The following is a 19480-nucleotide window of genomic DNA, read 5'->3' as shown; positions in this document are numbered from 1 at the left end:
TATGGTGTGTTTAGACACTGCTTGTCCTAGCTGTATATTTCCATAGGCAATAAGTTGATCGGATTTGAGAATGACAGAGGTCCTTGCAAATAGAAATTTAAAACATCTTCTGATGTCAAGAGTATGTAATGCCCTCTCCGCAGGGGATTGCGGATTAGGAAGAAACGTCTTTCAGATAACTGGTTCTTTCAGGTGAAAATCCGAAGGCACCTTAGGCATACACCTTGGGTTTGTACGTAGCACCACAGAATTGGGCGTGAATCGTAAGAAAGGTGAATTGACAGTGAGAGCTTGAACATCACAGACTCTTCTAGATGAAGTTAATGCTAACAAAGAGAAAAAACGTTGCATGTAGGAATTTGAAATACATCCTGAAAATTGGCGCAAATGGGTGGCGCATGAGCTGCGCTAATACTACATTATAATGCCATGATGGAGGCGGACGACGTACAGGAGGAAACATTCTGAGTAGTCCCTTAAAGAACTGTTGTATTCTTGAAGAATAAAGAGAGATGGACCCATCCTGACGTTACCTTGAAATGGCTGCCAAAAAGACCTTCAACGTTGTATGAGATAAGCCTGATCTTGCAGGTGCAAGAAAAAAGGTAATATCTGGTCCGGCACTGCAAGAAATGGGTGAACCCCAGCAGATGAACACCAAATGCAGATTATCATTTATTTATTTTTTTTTTTATTTTTTTTTTTATGATTATTTATTTATTTATTTATTTTTTTTTTTTTTTAAACTGTATGTCTTTAGAAGGTGCTCTCGCGTAAGCCAGTACCTCTTTACAATCCGCCGAGATAGTCAGATGAGCTAATACAAGGTGCTCAGGCGCCAAGCTGCTAATTTTAGAGAAGCCGGAATTGATGGCAAATTTGACCATTCTGAATGGAGAGGAGATTAGGAATTGGTCGAAACTATATTGGATCGTACTCTGAGAGGAGAAGAAGTTCGGTGAACCAGTATTGGCGAGGCCACCTGTGGGCGATGAGAATCAAACGATAAGGCTCTTTGTTCATCTGACGGAGAATTCTCGGAACCAACGGTATCGGAGAAAAGGCGTAAGCATATATTTGAGACCAGTTTATCGAAAACGCCTTCCCCTGCGAGTCCCTGTGGGGATGCCAGCTGGCAAAGAAACAGGCATAAGCTGTTCTTTTTTGTCGCAAAGAGGTCCAGATCGGGAAGACCCCACTGCTGGAAGATTCGATCCGCCGTTGGCTGATGCAGTTCCTATTCGTGGGTGGACACCTATTGACCTGCTGAGGGTGTCCGCCAGCACATTTGCAACTCCCGGCCATGAACAGTCAAGAGTTTGATCCTGTGCCATATTGTCCAAGCCCATATCTCTTGGGCTTTCTGAGATAGAAGAACCAACCTCGTTCTTCCTTGTTTATTAAAGTAAGGTATACTTAAAGTATTGTCTGTACAAACCAATACTGTGCTGATTGTATAATTTGGCACTTCTGGAAGGTATAACGCACACCCCTTCTACAAATTTCTTTCTTGGACCCACCAACAAAAAGGGGGGGCCTCTTGCATCCGAGGATTGATTTGAATGAGATCTTCGAAGGAACTGGAGACCTGCAACCAACGTAGAAGAACCACCAAGTGGGAGATGCAGGCCCGTCGCTCGTGTGAGACAAACACCTTTGCTAGGTTTGTATTGATTGATGGTCCGAGAAATGTTGATATCGGAGCTAGTACTAGTTGGGACTTGTCATGATTTATTGAAAATCAGGTCTTGAAACAGTGACTGACAAGTCTGGGTGTGCTGGACTGCTTGTAAATAAGAGTGAGCCCTTATTATACAGTTGTCTCAGGAATGAGAAATTTGTATGCCTTGCAGACGTAGATAGGCTGCCACTGGTGCCAGGATGTACGTAAAGACAAGTGAAACTGACCTAAATCCAAGAGGTAGGACTTTTATTGAATAAGTTCTGTACCTATTGTAAAGCGTAGCCACTTCCTATGCTTAGGAAGGATTGGCACATGAAAATAGACATCCTGGAGGTTGAGAGTAGTTATAAACTCGTTCTGGCAAAAGAACTATAGGATTTTGTTGAGGGACAACATATGTAAAGTTTGCGCAAAGATCTAAAATTATGCGCTACTTTCCTCATTTGCTTGTTGATGAGGAACTGAGAGTAAACCCTAACGCTGTTGGTGATTCGGAACCACTCCGACGGTCCCTGTTTGTATCCATATAGACACTTGTGAAAACGACACCCGTAGATGAGAAGGAGGAGGTCCCTTTGGAGGTGTAGAAAGAGGGAAATTAGACAAATTCTAAAGTGTGCCCTTGGGCATGACGTTGAAAAAAACCCAACGGTCCTCTGTCACCTTTGACCAAGTGGAGTAAAAGTGAGATATTAGAACTCTGACGTTTTTGGAGGGAATAAAGGTGTGTTCCCGGTAATCCATCGTTTCTTAGAAGAGTTTGCCTAGGCTGTACGATGATTGTCTATGTAGGACCTGTTGGTAGTGTGCCTATGTGACTGCGTTTGATTTGAGTAATGCAGTTGGTTCTGATTGTAGGAGCCAAAACTGGATGGAACTCCCTTGAAACAAAGGACGTGGAGCTACGTCCTCGGCACCACGAAAAGGCTGCGATTCTATATCCCGAAGGTGCGGGCAGTATCTGTGTCCTTTAGGATGGTCTGCAGTGCCTCATCAACATGCTGGCCAGAAGGGCTCCTCAATCAAAAGAACAAGTGAAGTATAGAAGTCTGAACCTCCTTGCGAAAGACGCAGCATTGAAGCAAAATTGTCTTTCCCAGACTGCCCCTATAGTGAGCTGTGGAAAACCTGTACACGCAATGTCCGCTTCACAGTGTATCCTTTCTGATGCACTTCTCTCTCTCTCTCTCTCACTCCTGCAGGATCTTCAAAGCGTGAGGCTTGGAGGATTCTGGAATAAGTGCTACTGGCGCCAACATGTCAGAGCACATATGGCGGCATACCTGCCCAACTGTCTTGCAAGATAAACGCTGTGCCGCCTGAATAATGACTGAGTCAGGGTAGGCTGAATAGTGGGGAGCTTCACATTTCTTTTCGAGGCGTGAAAAACAAACCGCCGGCACAGAGTTTGACCTCTGCATGAGTCTAACACCTTCTTGCTAAATAAAGTCTATGATAGGAACTGAACGAACTTGTTTTTGTGGTTTCCCCCGGACGAGGGGAAAAAGGGAAACGCGATTCGCCACTCTCTTCATAAGGAGGGGATAGCCTCCAATATTCACCGGAGGTGAATGCAATAGAGCTCCAGTTTTTAGAAGAAGATATAAAGGCAGGAGTAAAAAGCCATCACGCCATCACGTGGATGTAGCAGAAAGCTGCAGTCGACGAGATAAATCGTCTACCAAAACACATTGTGCATAAAAGACAACCGTGTGTGAAACCAACTGTCGACGGGCTCAACCGTCGACGAATCCAATAGTTGACAGGGTCATCCGTCAACGAAGCTAACTGGCGTCGAGGCTGAATGTTGACGAAGTTCACCGTCTACGGAGCTCACCATCTACGGAGCTCACCGTCTACGGAGCTCACCGTCTACGGAGCTCACCGTCTACGGAGCTCACCGTCTACGGAGCTCACCGTCTACGGAGCTCACCGTCTACGGAGCTCACCGTCTACAGAGCTCACCGTCTACAGAGCTCACCGTCTACAGAGCTCACCGTCTACAGAGCTCACCGTCTACAGAGCTCACCGTCTACAGAGCTCACCGTCTACAGAGCTCACCGTCTACAGAGCTCACCGTCTACAGAGCTCACCGGCTACGGAGCTCACCGGCTACGGAGCTCACCGGCTACGGAGCTCATCGTCTACGGAGCTCACCGTCTACGGAGCTCATCGTCTACGGAGCTCACCGTCTACGGAGCTCAGCGTCTACGGAGCACACCGCCTACAGAGATCACCGTCTACGGAGCTCTCCGTCTACTGAGTTCACCGTCTACGGAGCTCATCGTCTACAGAGCTCATCGTCTACAGAGCTCATCGTCTACAGAGCTCATCGTCTACGGAGCTCATCGTCTACGGAGCTCATCGTCTACGGAGCTCATCTTCTACGGAGCTCATCGTCTACGGAGCTCACCGTCTACGGAGATCACCGTCTACGGAGATCACCGTCTACGGAGCTCAGCGTCGACGAGCCTACCGTCTACGGGGCTCACCGTCGACGAGCCTGTCGTCTACGGGGCTCACCGTCGACGAGCCTACCGTCGACGAGCCTACCGTCGACGAGCCTACCGTCGACGAGCCTACCGTCGACGAGCCACCGTCGACGAGCCTACCGTCGACGAGCCTACCGTCGACGAGCCTACCGTCGACGCGCCACCGTCGACGAGCCTACCGTCGACGCGCCACCGTCGACGAGCCTACTGTCGGCGAGGCCACCGTCGACGAGGCCACCGTCGACGAGCCTACCGTCGACGAGCCACCGTCGACGAGGCCAACTGTCGAAGAAATTACCATCGACAAAACTCCCAGTGGTCTACGAGCCTGTAGTCGACAAGAGGGCACTGTCCTCACTGTCGTCGACGCATGCCTGGAGGCGTTGTCGCTGCAGAGCAACAGTGACGGCAAGATTTTCGTCAGAGGATACATAGACCGTATCGTCGACAAGCTGGCACATTTTCACGTAGAAAAGTGCGCAGTGTGAGTCTAGACGCCTGAGAGTAAATCTCGTGGGCGTAGATGTGGGAGGCAGACTCAAAGAAGGCCAGAGACCCCTTAATTGTGATGTGCTTCAGCTGGTGAAGTAGAGGAGAAGCATCACTTAAACGTGAATGTGCAGGACAAACAACACAAATTCCTCCCACATCAGAAGGGGGGGGTACAGTCTAAGCACAAGAACAACCCCTTCTCCTCTTACCATGTCAGAGACAAGCAGAGTGTTTCCATATACTCTTCATGAGGGTTCACAGGAAAAGGTCACAACTTCCTACAAGAGACACAGGGTCTGAAAGTAGACTTCATGTAAGAAGACAGTACAACACTGTGATATTAAGAAGAAGAAATTGAAGAAAATTGAAGAAAATTGAAGCAAATTGAAGAAAATTGAAGAAAACTGAGCAGAGCTCAGGGAGACTCCCTTCACACGACGTGCGGTAGAAAATCTGAGGTGCTGAGCTCTGAGGAGAAGGTTCTAGAGGGTTGCTGGCGCCTGATTGGCTGTAGTTTGGACCAACATAATGACAATGATAGACTGCAAATGGTTTTTCCTTTTCCATGCATTCCTATGTAGAAATATGTGTAGGCTTGTTATGCCTTTTTTCTATTACATATTTCAGGTTTTATGTTACACATATATATATATATATATATAGTATATTATTGCTATTTTATTTACCGTGGGACTCCCACTCCGACGACGGGGGATATTCAAGCATGTGAATCTATGAAAGACACCCTAATACTGGAGAACTAAAGTTACAGGTAAGTAACTTGTTTCTTACTCCAGTATTGGAACTTTCATAGATTCCCATTGCTTGTATCAGAGTAGATAGCAGTTAGCATACCTCAAACATTTCGTGCATAGTTATAGAACCATTATAAACCAATGATATTATACATCATAACAACAATAAATCAGTAACCATAGCATAATAAACGAAATGTTTGAAAAAACAGGAGGAGGGAAGAGAGGAAAGCTCACCTCTTACTGGAAGAGATTTCTCAGGACTGCTTGTCCAACAGCCGAATCCCCCTTTGCAGCCGCCTCCAGGCAGTAGTGCCTCGTGAATGAGTGAGTACTGCTCCAGGTGGCCGCTCTGCAAATATCCTTTATCGATACTCCAGCAAACAGCGCTGTTGACGATGAGATCGATCTTGTGGAGTGCGCCTTCACCTGTCCTTCCAACGGCTTGCCTGCCGCCTGGTGGCAGAAACGGATCGCACTCGATATCCATCTGGAAATTCCCTGCTTTGACAAAGGAAATCCTTTTCTTGGGGCCCCGAAAGCCACAAACAGCTGGGGCGTCTTCCGAAATCCAGCTGTGCGTTGCAGATAAAATTTCAGACATCTCTGAACGTCCAGAGAATGAAGTGTCCTCTCAGCCTGAGTGGAAGGCCGAGGAAAAAAAGAATTCAGAACCACCGGTTCATTAAGATGAAAGTCTGTCGGTACCTTCGGAATGAACTTGGGGTTCATTCGTAGGATCAATGTATCATTCTTGAACTGCAAGAAAGGTTCTTTGATAGTTAAAGCCTGAAGTTCTCCTACTCTCCTTGCAGATGTGAGTGCCAGAAGAAGCGCCACTTTCCATGATAGGAACTTCAGGTCCGCCCTATGTATTGGCTCAAATGGCGATCTCATCAGTTGAGCCAGGACCACATTCAAGTGCCAAACCGGAGGTGGGGGCCTAACTGGCGGAAAAACTCTAAACAGTCCTTTCAGGAATTGCTTTATTATCCTTGCTGATAGTAGAGAAGGGCCCGATCTTGTTCTTCTGTACCTAGAAATAGCTGCCAAGTGGACCTTGATGGAAGCATGAGCCAGACCTGCCTGTGCCAAAGATAGAATGTATGGCAAGAGTTGATGCGGAGCTGATGAGAATGGATGCACTCCATCTCTATGGCACCATAAATAGAACCTTTTCCATTTCGCTCTATATGTCTTATTAGTGCTAGGAGCTCGTGCCTGTGACAAAATGTTCCTGCATTCTTCTGAAATGTCTAAGTCCTTAAACTCTCTGTGTTCAGGAGCCAAGCTGTCAACTGAAGCGAGCTCGGGTTCGGGTGGAGAACCTGGCCGTTGTACATTGATAGAAGGGTCTGGTTGGGGTGCAGATGAATGGGCCGCTTTTCCGATAGAAGAAGCAACTCCGTGTACCAGAACTGGCGAGCCCAGGCAGGCGCTATTAGTATCATCCTGCACTTTTCCAGCTTGAGCTTCTTGAGGACACGAGGAATCAGGGGAAATGGCGGAAAGGCGTAAACAAATGCGCCGGACCAAGACATCAAAAGGGCATTCCCCAGTGACCCTCGATGGTGTTCCCTGCTCGCATAACACCGGCATTTCTTGTTCCTCGGTGTTGCAAACAGGTCGATCGCTGGGGTTCCCCAACGGGAGAAGATGTCCTTGACCACTGTGTTGTCCAGTTCCCACTCGTGTGAGACTGCCCTCAAGCGGCTTAGCGTATCTGCCTTCGTGTTGCATACTCCTGGAAGGTGTTCCACCACGAGCGTGATGTTCTGTGAGATCACCCACTCCCACAGCAGCTGGGCTTCCTGAGAAAGCAGTTGCGATCTTGTGCCGCCCTGCTTGTTGACGTAATGCATTGCGGTGGTGTTGTCCGTACGCACCAGGATGGCCGAATTTGAAATCCTTGGAAGGAACGCCAACATCGCCAACCGAATAGCCCTTAGCTCCAGAACGTTGATATGCAAGCGACGTTCTACTGGTGTCCAGTGGCCACTGACCTGGAGATCTTGCATGACCGCTCCCCAACCCTGAAGTGAGGCGTCTGTGGTAATGACGCGAGGAGCCGGTGCCGCTCTGAAACTGAGACCCACTGCGAGGTGAGATTTCTTCATCCACCATGAAACCGTCCGTTTCATCTGCTGGGTGACCATTACTTTGTCGTCGAACGACCCTTCCACTTGTCTCCACTGAAGGTCCAGTTCCTCCTGCAAGGGGCGCATTCGCAGCCTGCAGTGCGGAATCAATTGAATACAGGATGAAATCGACCCTAGAAGAGATTTGTACATCCTGACTGACATCCAAGTTTTCCTCTGCAGCCGAGCGGCTGAAGACATGAGTTTCATCTGTCTCTCTTCCGATGGGAAGGCTTTGCACACCTGAGTATCGAGTATCGCTCCCAAGAACTTCACCATACCTGACGGTTGAAGAACCGATTTCTCTCTGTTGAGTTGCAAACCCAGATGAATGAAGAGGCTCAAGCATGTGTCCACTGCTTCTGTTGCCTCTTGGAAGCTTGGTGCCTTCAGCAGCCAGTCGTCTAAGTACGGGAATACTTCCAGCGACTGTCTTCTCAGAAAAGCTGCTACCGGGGCCAGCACCTTTGTGAATATCCGAGGAGCGGATTTTAATCCAAATGGGAGCACCATGAACTGGAAGTGACTCTTGCCCACTGTGAAGCGAAGAAAACGTCTGTGAGCCGGATGGATCGGGATATGAAAATAGGCATCTTCCAGGTCTAGTGTAGCCATGAAGTCGCCTGGATTCAAGAGGCGCAATATGTCCTGGAGTGAAATCATCCGAAACGACAGCTTTACGAGATAGGTATTGAGCTCCCTTAAGTCCAGGATCGGACGCCACTTTAGTTTCGTTTTGCGGATCAGAAAAAATCTTGAATAGAAACCTTCTCCTCTTTGTGATAGGGGAACACGTTGGATCGCCCCTTCTGAAGCATTTGTTGAACTACCAATTGCAGAAGGTTTAGATGTTTTGAAGTAGTGGCGTGGGGAGCTCTTGTAGGTGGAAACTCCTGGAATTCTAGCGTATGCCCATGTCGGATGATGTTCAATACCCACTGATCCGATGTTATTTCTTCCCAGCTGCTCAGATGTTGAGATATCCTGCCGCCCACTGGAGATACCAGAGGCGGAGGAACAGTTGGCAGAGTCAGGAGGCCGCTATTGACGCTTGCCAGCGTCTTTGCCCTGACGCCCTTGACGTCCACGAGCGTTCTGACGAGAGAACGATTGAGACTGTGACTGTCGCTGATAATATTGATTGCCGTACTGCGGTCTGTACGACTGCGACTGCTGCGAGTATCGCTGTTGCTGATAACCACCTCTTGGCGAAGTGAAGCCTCTTCCTCTCGCTCCACGGAATGGTGTCTTTCTATATTGTAGGTTCCCCAGAGCCCTTGCTGTCTCTGTGTCCTTCTTTATTCCCTGTAGGGTGTCATCGACATGTTTCCCAAATAACATGTCCCCATCAAAGGGCAAGTCCAGAATCTTATTTTGGACCTCTGGTCGAAAGTAAGTCGCTCGTAGCCACCCCTGCCGTCGAAGAACAGCCGCGCTGCCCAGAGCACGGAAAGAAATGGTGGCGATGTCCATCGCACAATCAATCATTTCCGAAGAAGACCGTTGTCCTTCTTCCAGAAGTTTCTGTGCTTCGGCTCTAGGGTCATCCGCCAGCAGTTCCACATAGTGTGCCACATCACTCCACATCTGGCGGTCGTATCTTGCTAGAATCGCCAAGGCATTGGCCGCCCTGACCAGCAAGCTAGCCATAGACGAAAATCGCTTTCCAGCGTTGTCTAACCTTCTACCCTCCTTGTCCGGTGGAGTTGTGAGGGTGGCCGAAGGATTCCGTGATTTCTTCTGCGCCGCCTGCGATATGACCGAGTCTGGTCTAGGTTGTCCAATCAAGCAGGCGGGACTGTCATCCGGAGCTTTATACTTTTTCTCCAAGCGTGGAAGTGTTGGAATGACTGTCGCTGGAGACTGCATCACCTTCTTTCCTTCATCCCAAATGTGCTCTACAATGGGAATCGAACGCACTGTCTTACGGTATGCCTCTTTAAAATCATACAAAAAACAATCCGTAGATGTTGCCGGCATGGTTAGCTTAAAGCGTGCCGTGGCTCTTTCCATCAAGCTGAAGAAACCTCCCACATCCGCCGGAGGTGAATCTACCGGGTCCGGCACCGGAGAAGCCGGATCCTGTGCTATATACTGGTTCCATTCGTTATCAGGATTCTGATCCTGGTTGTGTTCATCCTCATCCGAGGTATCATCTTGGACTTGTGTCTGCCGAGGATATTCCCTCTCTTCATCCCCCTGTGAAGGGGCCACAGACTGAACTGCCATCACCTGTGGCTGAACATGCGCCTGACCTTCCACTGGTCGCGACCCTTGCCTGCTTCTATACTCCTCCAGCATTGCTCTCAAGTCCGTCAAAAGACTCATAGGCATTGTAACCGTGCCCTGTTGTGCCTGAGTTTCCTGGTATGCGACCTGTTTTTGTTGTCGCGGCTCCTGCCCATAATAGTACTCATCATCCTGGTCAGAATCGTGGTATTTCAGATGCAACTGAGATGGACTATATGCATCCCCATACATCTCATTCTCCGAGTACTCATCCTCGTCCAACAATAGGGCTGGGGGTAATGATGACACCTTTCTAGGTGAAGTCATATCCGGAGTTATTCTCCTCTTCCTGGCGCCTCTATCACCTGCCGTCGACGGCATCTCCATAGTCTGAACCGTCGTCGACGGGACTGTCGACGAGATAAACTTCACCGTCGACGGGATCGCCATCGTCGACGGGCTCGTCATCGTCGACGGGTTCGTCATCGTCGATGGAACTGCCATCGTCGACGGGCTCACCCTCGTCGACGAGATCGTCGTCGTCGACAAGATTGCCACCGTCGACGGGATAGTCATCGTCGACGGAATTGTCTTCGTCGACGAGGTGGTAACCGTCGACGTAGTCATCGTCGTCGACGCTGTCGTCGACCCAGTCTTCGTCGACGGCATCGTCGTCGAGGTCCTCGTCGACGCCGTCGTCGTCATCCTCGTCGTCGATGGATGGCTCGTCGACGTATGAGGAGACAAAGTCACCACAGAGGCTTTAGAGCCTTTTTTGACCACTGTTGAAGCCTCTACAGTTGGTTTTTTGAAGGACTTAGAAACTTTCTCCTGATGTGAAGGCCCAGCCGAGCCCTCATCCAGTTTTGCCTTCTGCACCGGAGGTGCTTGCCTTTCCCTCTCCTTTACACTCTCGTGAGGAGATTCGCTAGGCCCGGGCTTGCCAGACCTATCAGAGGTCCCACGCATAGCCTTTGAGGGGGGTTCAGATGAAACTTCCTCAGATGGTACACCCCTCTTCAAAGATGTCTTGGAAGATGATGATCTGGCATCTTCATCGTCACTAGAAACCACTTCCTCCTTCTTTTCCAACTTTCTAAGCCAAAGAAGTAACCTTCCTTCACGATCACGAAGGGTCTTAACAGACATCATTCTGCATATCTTACAACCCTCTGGCTTGTGGTCAGGGTATAAACAGTATATACAATCTTTGTGTTTATCCTCAGTATAAAGTCGTTTTTTGCCACAAGTGGCACAAGGCCTGAAAAGGCTCTTCTTTTCCTTATCAGCCATAGTAAAAATTCAAAGGAATCCTGTCAAAAACAGCTTAAATAGTACCTCAAAGTAGAAGTTAGAGCAGAGCTCTAAGGAGACTCCCTGTCATCAACGATGCGGTAGAAAATCTGAGGCTCTGAGCTTTCTCAGAAAGGTTCCACAGGGTGAGGCTAATCTGATTGGTTGCTAATGTGAGTTTGGGTCTTTTTACATAAGGACACCTATAGGCTACAAAATATAATGAGGCCTAGGCCTAATTTTTTACACCTATTAGGGTGTATTTACATAAGTATATATTTATATATATATATATTTATTATTACCGAGGCTCCCAGTCCGACGACGGGGAATGATACAAGCAATGGGAATCTATGAAAGTTCCAATACTGGAGTAAATAAGAAATTACTTTATCTGTAACTCCCAGTTCTTCAGCACAGTTACCTTTCATAAAATCAAATGACTGAATCATACCTCATCATCAGACTGGGTAACCCCAGTAATTGTAAATGGGCAAACCCTGTTAAAATGGCCATAGAGCCAACAACAGAGTTTGTTTAGTAGCCCTAATCAAAACATAGGGTTCAGACAATGAAGTGAATATGCAGAGCTCTCTACTCGTTCAAGACATTAAGAATCTCAGCTTTTTATCCTCCCCCCTCGAAGATCGTATATTGGATGGTCATGTGCTGGATAGCACCATTTCTTTGTTTTACAAAAAGATGATCAATGACCGGTCGAGCCTGCTTGACTGCCTTAGGGACACCTGGATTGCTGATGGTATTGAATTAGACGACGAGGACTGGCAATCTGCGATCTCCTCTCCCAGGGAGGTTGCGATTCCGGCCCGCCTCCGCCTGGTCCAACTCAAGATCCTCCATCGAATCTATGTCACCGGCCCCCGCCGATCCATATGGGCTATTCCGCGGACGGCTTATGTAGGCGTGGTTGCGGTCTCCTTGGCACCTTTCTTCATATAATTTGGGAATGCCCTGAGGTGGTGCGTTTTTGGAACCGTATACATGTTGTGATGAGTGATGTAACGGGTATTGTGATGATGCCAGAAGCCCGACAATGTCTATTGAATGTATGGGGACCGAATGATTATGATGTGTCACAGCTTCGATGGGCGACTCTTGCCAATATGATAGCCAAACGAGATATTGCACAATTATGGGGGTCCCAGAGGCCCCCCACAGTGACTGCCTGGAAAGAGAATATGGAGTGGTGCATGTTTAGAGAGAAAACGGTGTATGTGGCGAGAGGTAGACCCAGAAAATGGGGGAAAATTTGGAACCAATGGAACTCGTACCGGGGAGATATATGTACGCCCCCACTCACTGAGATCTCTAGTCCTCCCCAATCGCCCTGACCCGGCATTCCTGCTATGATGTGGTCTACCTTATTGTTGATATGCAATTCTCACCTCCAACCCCCTTACCTGTAAACGATAAATTCTGTCTTATGTTATCGTGAATCTCCCGTCCTCCTTGAGCACATACCTAATGGTTGCACTATTGTTATATTGCCTTGTTTGTTTTTTGATGTTTTATTTATAATAAAAAGTTACAACAAAAAAAAAGAATCTCAGCTTTTAAAGCAAAGGTGTGAAGGATACATATAATATTGGACAGGGAAGGATGGAGGGTCGGATGACAGACCTCAACACTGGAGAACTGGAGTTGTAGGTAATCAACTAGTTTCTTCTCCAGCTTTGGATCTTACATAGACACACAAGAATGAATCAGAGCAGCAAGCAGTATCACAGGAATTCAATAGGCAGGAAGCTAGACTCACCTTCAGTACAACAGGCTGTGTAATCCACTGCCGTGTTCGTGTACAGTCAGTAGAGCTTGGTGAATGTGTGCTGGTATTTCCATCAGTACTTCGGCATGTATCTGAAGCAGGACCCCAGGTACGGTGCAGACATGTTACTGGTGGAATGCACAGACACCCTACTTACTAGGCAGATGCTTAGCTTTTTTTGACACAGTAAGTAATGAAGGTTGAGAGCCAGCAGAAAAAGCCCGGATTAGATAGGAATCAGTCACTGGCTGGTGTCGCACAAAAGAGACATGCACATATCTTTAGTTTGGTCCATTTAAAATGTAATGGGAACAAAGAATAGAGTAGTATCGGTTAGTTCAAACTGAAGTCTAAAGGTGCCTTCAGCAAGAATCTCTAATTGGTGAGCAAAGTGAACGTCTTTCGTTAAATGCAGGAACACTTCTGTTATTGTGAAAACTTGAAGCACTCATTCAACCTTTTGAACCTTGAAATAGCTATTGAGAGAACTAGAACTGATTGGTACTTAAGACTATCCGTGGCAAGATGCGGCAAATATGGTAGGATTTAGTGCAGTTATACAGAGATTTGATTCAGAACTTTAGTCTCACAACATATGAAAAAATGCTTCCACTCTGCACTGTAAGCTTTTGCAATGGCCCGGGATCATGGTTTTGCTAGAATCCTCCTGCAATCTGCAGATATGTCCAGATAACCAGATAACCAAATTATAGGTGGTCAGGAACCAAGCTGTCATGCAGCTTCAAAGCACAGTGGAGGACCTCGCTGTTGTGTCTAGATAGAAGCTTGGGTTGGACCAGCAGTTTAACCAATGGGTATTGGGATGGCCGTACCAGGTAGGTGTACTAAAGGTCGTGTGGTTATGCTAGGACTTTCAATATCGGTGAGCATGACTCCACCTTGGCCACCCTCAATACCTGGAAAATGAAAGGAAATGGTGGAAAGTGTAAGCAAAAATGTTCATCTATGTCATTGAGAATACATTGCCTCTGAATCCAGATTGTCAGTACACACTTCTGTACTGTAGGCATAACTTGCTCTGGCGGGTGGGTCAACAGTTTGGGGTTGGGATGGTCCCACTTCATGACGATTATGTGTGCTGGTACTGTTGGAGCCCCCATATTTATGGAAATATGCCAGCGAGCATCCGTGTGCTCCTATTGTATACCTGGCAGGCATTCCACAGAGAGATCAACTCTGCTTGCGATGAACCAGTTCCTTTGGATCTAGGATTCTTCCAACAGAGCAGGAGATCATGTACCTCCTTGTATGACGATGCAGTACATTGACGTCATATTTTCTGTTCTGATCAGGACAGCTTGGCCCTTAGTACAAATACAGGGTGGCCAAGTCTGGTGGCCTGCATCTTCAAGATGTTTATGAGAAGCAATTTCTCTTGCTCTAATCACAGTACCCTTGTGGCGAGCTCTTGCATGTTAGCTCCCTAACCTTACATTGAAGCATCTTTTGTCATGTTGACTCTGTACACCTTAAGTTGGAGTCCTGTGTTGAGATTGTCCGGGAATATCCACCCAGCACAGCTTGCGTAAGGTAGCAAGATACTTTAACTATGTCGTCCTATGAGCTTGTCGGCCCCTGTCACTGCAGGTCTTGCTCCAACTGGATGGGCTTGTGGAAAGATGAGAGAAAGGAATCAGTGCTACTAAGGCAGTGTATGAGTGGCAGAGTCCTCAAAAGGTGGTTCCTTATTTATGCAGAGGAACTCTACCATGTCACAGATGTTGGAGATGGGAAAATATAGTTCTGGTCAGTGTAGTAAACAAACACATACTTGGGTCTACATTTGCACTTGAGCACAGCTTTTAAAGTCAAAACTAAAACCACAGAACATGAAGATGTATTTATGGGTTACTACCAACCTCTACTAATCATACACACAAGTTATTGCACTTACTTCATGTTTGCCCATACACCATTTCTGAGTCAGATAAGTGCAAGGCGGACATTTCTCCTCACTGTGACAGGAATGAAAAACTATAATAAAAACAAGAATAAAAAACAGGTCAATATATATAGTGTGCATTTACAGTGAGACTTAAGTCACATATCAATAATTCAATAATGAGCTTTGAGTCATGAGTTACAGGCATTATTTTGGTTTTCACGCCTTTGAGTGGGATCTAGTTATGTAGCACAGGAAAAAGGCTTTATTGAAATATAAGATATAAACAATCATAACCTGTCACAACTTATTTTGCTTACCTTCCAAGGACCACAAATGTAAAAGATCTATCCAATATGGCCACTGTGCTTATGTTTCTCAACATTTGGAGGCTGAAGATGGGAAGTCTGCAAAGCTTGTGGACCACTAGTGCTTGAAAAAACCCGCAGAACTATGCCTGTATGAGAATCTTCATTTGCGTCCTATGCACATTCACAGTGCAATACACTAGACTAAGGTCAGACCAGTCCACACAGGACATTTTCATTAACTATGGGTGTCAGAGACCCCTGTGATCATTGGGCAATAAATAGTGAGGTGGTGCACAAAATTAATTTTTGAGATAACACCACCTGCTGCTAATAGATAACATTGCACTAGCACCTCAAAAATAATTTGCAACATTTAGTTGGCAAGGAGGAAATTCTCCCAAGCTAAATTTCAATATAACTAAGTGATGGGCAGAGGTCAAGGAAAGGGCAGCATCAAAAAGTGACTGGATCATAGGTGGCAGATTGGAACCACTGGAGGTCACCAAGCCTACAGGAAAAGGTCTCTCCTTGGGGAATAGCCAAGAGAGTGGCAGAGCAGTCTTAAAAGATGGAGCACTGCTAGCCAATAGGCCTCAACCTTCATGGGGTCAGCCAAGAAGCAGGAAACTCTGTAATATCATCTTTGTAGGCATCATGGGGTTGGGCCACCAGAGTCCTGTTTTGAGGAATAGCATCTTGACTTAAAGGTCCTGTGTGAAATTGGGCTACTGGTTGAGGGGAGTGAAATCCTACTCAAGCAGAAACCACAATTCTCTTCAGGGAGAAACACAAGCATACCCCAAAATAGCCAGTGCTTAACCCTCTGGTAGTTTGGCATACAAGCAGTCAGGCTTTACTGAGAGGCAATGCGCAAAATATTTATGCAGCACATAAATTAAAGCAATAAACAAACAAAAAAATAAAGCAATAAAGGGAAAACACCACACAAGAAAAATCCCACACCAATTTAGAAAAATAGGAGTACATTTTAATGAATAATTTGGCACAAAACGACAAAAACCCAATCATTAGAACAGGAGCTTTGCAATGTTAAAGGTTTGAGTAAAATAGTGCTTAAAAGCACCAAGCGACAACTATGGTTATATGGTCGTGACGGACCAGGATAAAGTCACAAGTTCAGGACGACCCCGATGAGGCACGGGTCGGATGCAGGGACCACGTTAGTCCTGCTGAGAAATGTACCTTAAATCCTGGTTGTGGAGCTTTGTGCCATGCAGCAGCGGTTCCGAGGAGAGATGCGAGGTCCACGTTGAGAATGCACCACACAGTGGCAGTTCCGATTAGCTGCAAGGGATGCGATGGGGACTTTTGTTGAAGCTTCATCGGTTGTGATGAGGCGCTGCAGAGAGCTGCATAGAGTTTGAGTTGCACTGCATTGGTTCTGGTGGAAACCACAGCTAGGCTGACAGAGTATTTTTAGCCCCACTTCCATGGGTCCAGGCCAGGAGGGACACCACCTGGGGGTTAAGGCTCACAGCAGGCACAGTGGAGGTCAAGATAGTTGGACCTTCTCTGTCCCTGAGGCTCTGACCAAAAGGCCAGGCAACTAGCCCTTGGAGTCACTCTGGTGGTCCTGGGTTTAAGATGTAGGTCCAGTCCTCATCACTCAGGCAGAAGGATAGCAGAGCAGTCGTCCATGCAGCAGAGCAGTACAGTAATCCTTTTTCTGAGTCTTCAACAGGTCCAGAAGTGTACTCTAGAGATGGGTCTGAGGGTCCACTATTTATACCTGGGGCCAACTTTGAAGACATCTCTGTAGTGGGAAGAGTCCTCCCACTATAGAGATGTGAGGAATTTTGTGTCTCCCTACCCGGGTCCCAGCTTGTCTTGGGGCACAAAGGACTAGTGTGATTGTTGACAGGTTGCCCCCCCCTATCAAGTTTGAGATTGCCCATCCTTCCAACACCTAGCCCCCCTTTGTTTCACTGTCTTGAAGTAATACAAAAAGATCAACTGCCAGCTACACCTATTCATATGAACCAGGCAGCAGGAACCAAATGGATAGGGCAAGAGAAGACCAACGTTCTAAAAGTGGCATTTTGAGAACAGTGCTTAAGTTATTACTTTACCGTTAAAGACGGTTTTAAATTACAATTCTTTACAGACCAGACTCAATATTCCTACCTGCTCCAAACTGAAAGTTATGACTAATTAAATGTAATAAAACAAACCTAATATTGTCCTATGGGAGAAACAAGCCCTGCAAAAGTGAAAAACAAATAAGAGGTTTTTACTACCAGGACATGTAAAAGTTAAAAGGACATGTCCACATCTTTAAATATACTTCACCCTGCCCTATGGTTTGTTTATGGCTACCTTAGGGGTGACTTATATGTATTAAAAGGGAGAGTTTAAATCTGGCATAAAGTTTATTTTGTAATGGCAATTTAAAATTGCACACAAAGGCTGCAATGCAATGCCCGAGATATGTTTCAAAGAGCTACTCAAGTCTGTGGCACAACCAGTGTAGCACCACTTTACTAGGGGCATACAGTTAAAATATGCCAATTGGGTGTTAGCCAATTTCACCATGTTTCAAGGAGAGAGCACAAGCACCTTAGCACTGGTTAGCAGTGGTAACGTGTGGAGAGTCCCAAGGCCAACAAAGCTGAGACATCCTTGAGAACAGCATCTGCAGACTGGGGTAGTAAAGGCTGGAGATTCCGTGTTTGAGACTGCCACCCACAACCTTGAGGAAAAAAAATCATTCTGAAGGTCATGGATGAAAACTTGCAGAATTTACTTTAATGAGGCTCCTATACCTGCAGCCTGGAAAATAGCTCATAACTGCAGAGGCATAAACACATGATATTTGTTTCCTATTGTAAACCATCAATACTTTCTGTTCAGTTTTTTTATAGTGGATGGCCATTTGACAGAACTGGGCAGCTTCATGGCATAGCTATCTACTTACTTATTGATGTTCGCTTTATTTTGAAGACTTGGCATAGAGTGGGCTTTAACGCCACCCAGAGTTTTACCCGCTCATCACAGGCTACGGGAATTAATTCTGCTTTCTGTGAAGTATTTATATCGGAGTGCATGATGGGCTAGTTTACATCAGAAATGTACCTTGAATCATCGTACAATTTGTCATATTCAGTTTAAATCCCATGTGCATTATATGCAGAAGAAAATCCATTTTGCTGTTCTCCTGCCGTTTCCAAAGTAAAGAATATGGGTGCACGCAGCTCATGCTAACAGAATTTATAAAAACCTTTATCACCTTAACTCCGGGTTAAGCAGGCGAACGCCTCTCCGGCCTACCTTGTGTGGGCTAGCCTGGTAGGCTCTGGTTATATTTTTTCTCGTTATACTCTAGCTTTCGTTGTTGTCCACTTAATGCACCATTGAGCTGGGAGTAGTCCTTCTTCCTCCTTCGTTATTGACTCTCAGAGCCTACCAGGCTAGCCCACGCAAGGAAGGCCGGAGAGGCCACATCCAGGAAGTGAAGGGCAGAGGCAGGAACTTAGCAACATCTTAGAAGTGCAGGCGGGAACAAAAGACACGCCAAGCGCACATCTAGTCACCAAAAGGTGTGACACGGGTGAACAGTATCACTCTGAATGAAGCTGAAGCAGACCAAAACTAAAACATGCACAGAGCAGACAGCCACGGAGACTACGAGGTGGCAAAGTTAAAAAGAGCATGGAACTGCCCAACCAGGCAGCTGGAAGGTCGAGGTGAGAACTCACACACAAAATACAGAGAAGCAGGGTTTAGCACCTGGGACGACCTGCATCAGGGGAGCTGTCCCGCAGGGACAGGAGGCATAGAGAAGGGTGACGCTCATTGAAAAAGACACATCCGAAAGGAGTGGCCGCAATAGTGCCAATAGGAGCGGTGAATAGGAACACGCATAACTGTGGAGAAGAACCTCAGATCTCCAGACAACTTCCTCCGACTGGGAGGGGAAATCCACCCCCTACAGAAGAGTGGGACTGTTTAGTATATGAACACCAAGAAAGAAGCATTGTGAAGCAGGGGGGACCACCCCAGGGAGTGGAACGCATGGAACCCTATTGCCAAATATGCAGGAAAAGGCACCGAAGTGCACTTAAACGTTCTAGAAAAGACACCGCCGTGCAGAATGAGGGCAAGCTTGAGTACAAGCACTGAGTTGCTCCTTGAAACACGGAGATATAGGACCAGACTTCACAGTAGCGAAGCAAGGTGGAGACGTAGAAAAAAGGATGCCCCAAGGGCAATCCGTAGAAATATATATATATATATATATATATATATATATATATAGCAAAAGGGGGGGAGCTACGACCATGCAACTACAGTTGCGGTAGGAGGAACCCAGCTAGTGCGCCCGTGACAGGAGGTAGCCGCGTTTTGAAGTGTGTTGAAGTACATTTAAAACCTCCAAA

At 46.8% G+C, this 19480-nt stretch overlaps 1 protein-coding gene across 1 annotated transcript in view; it reads right to left on the bottom strand.

Annotated features, from left to right (window-relative positions):
• The window catches only part of NFX1 (nuclear transcription factor, X-box binding 1), a 1119153-nt gene that overhangs the window by 311117 nt on the left and 788556 nt on the right, over positions 1–19480 (bottom strand). Inside the window, exon 15 of the mRNA XM_078687738.1 lies at positions 14785–14864. Within this exon, the coding sequence (XP_078543864.1) occupies positions 14785–14864 (80 nt within the window). The remainder of the gene's footprint in view (positions 1–14784; positions 14865–19480) is intronic.

Source organism: Lissotriton helveticus, chromosome 4_1 (genome assembly GCF_964261635.1).
Source record: "Lissotriton helveticus chromosome 4_1, aLisHel1.1, whole genome shotgun sequence".
Lineage (NCBI taxonomy): Eukaryota > Metazoa > Chordata > Amphibia > Caudata > Salamandridae > Lissotriton > Lissotriton helveticus.
Note: the sequence above shows the minus strand (reverse complement) of the source record. Positions and strands in the feature narration are given on the sequence as shown.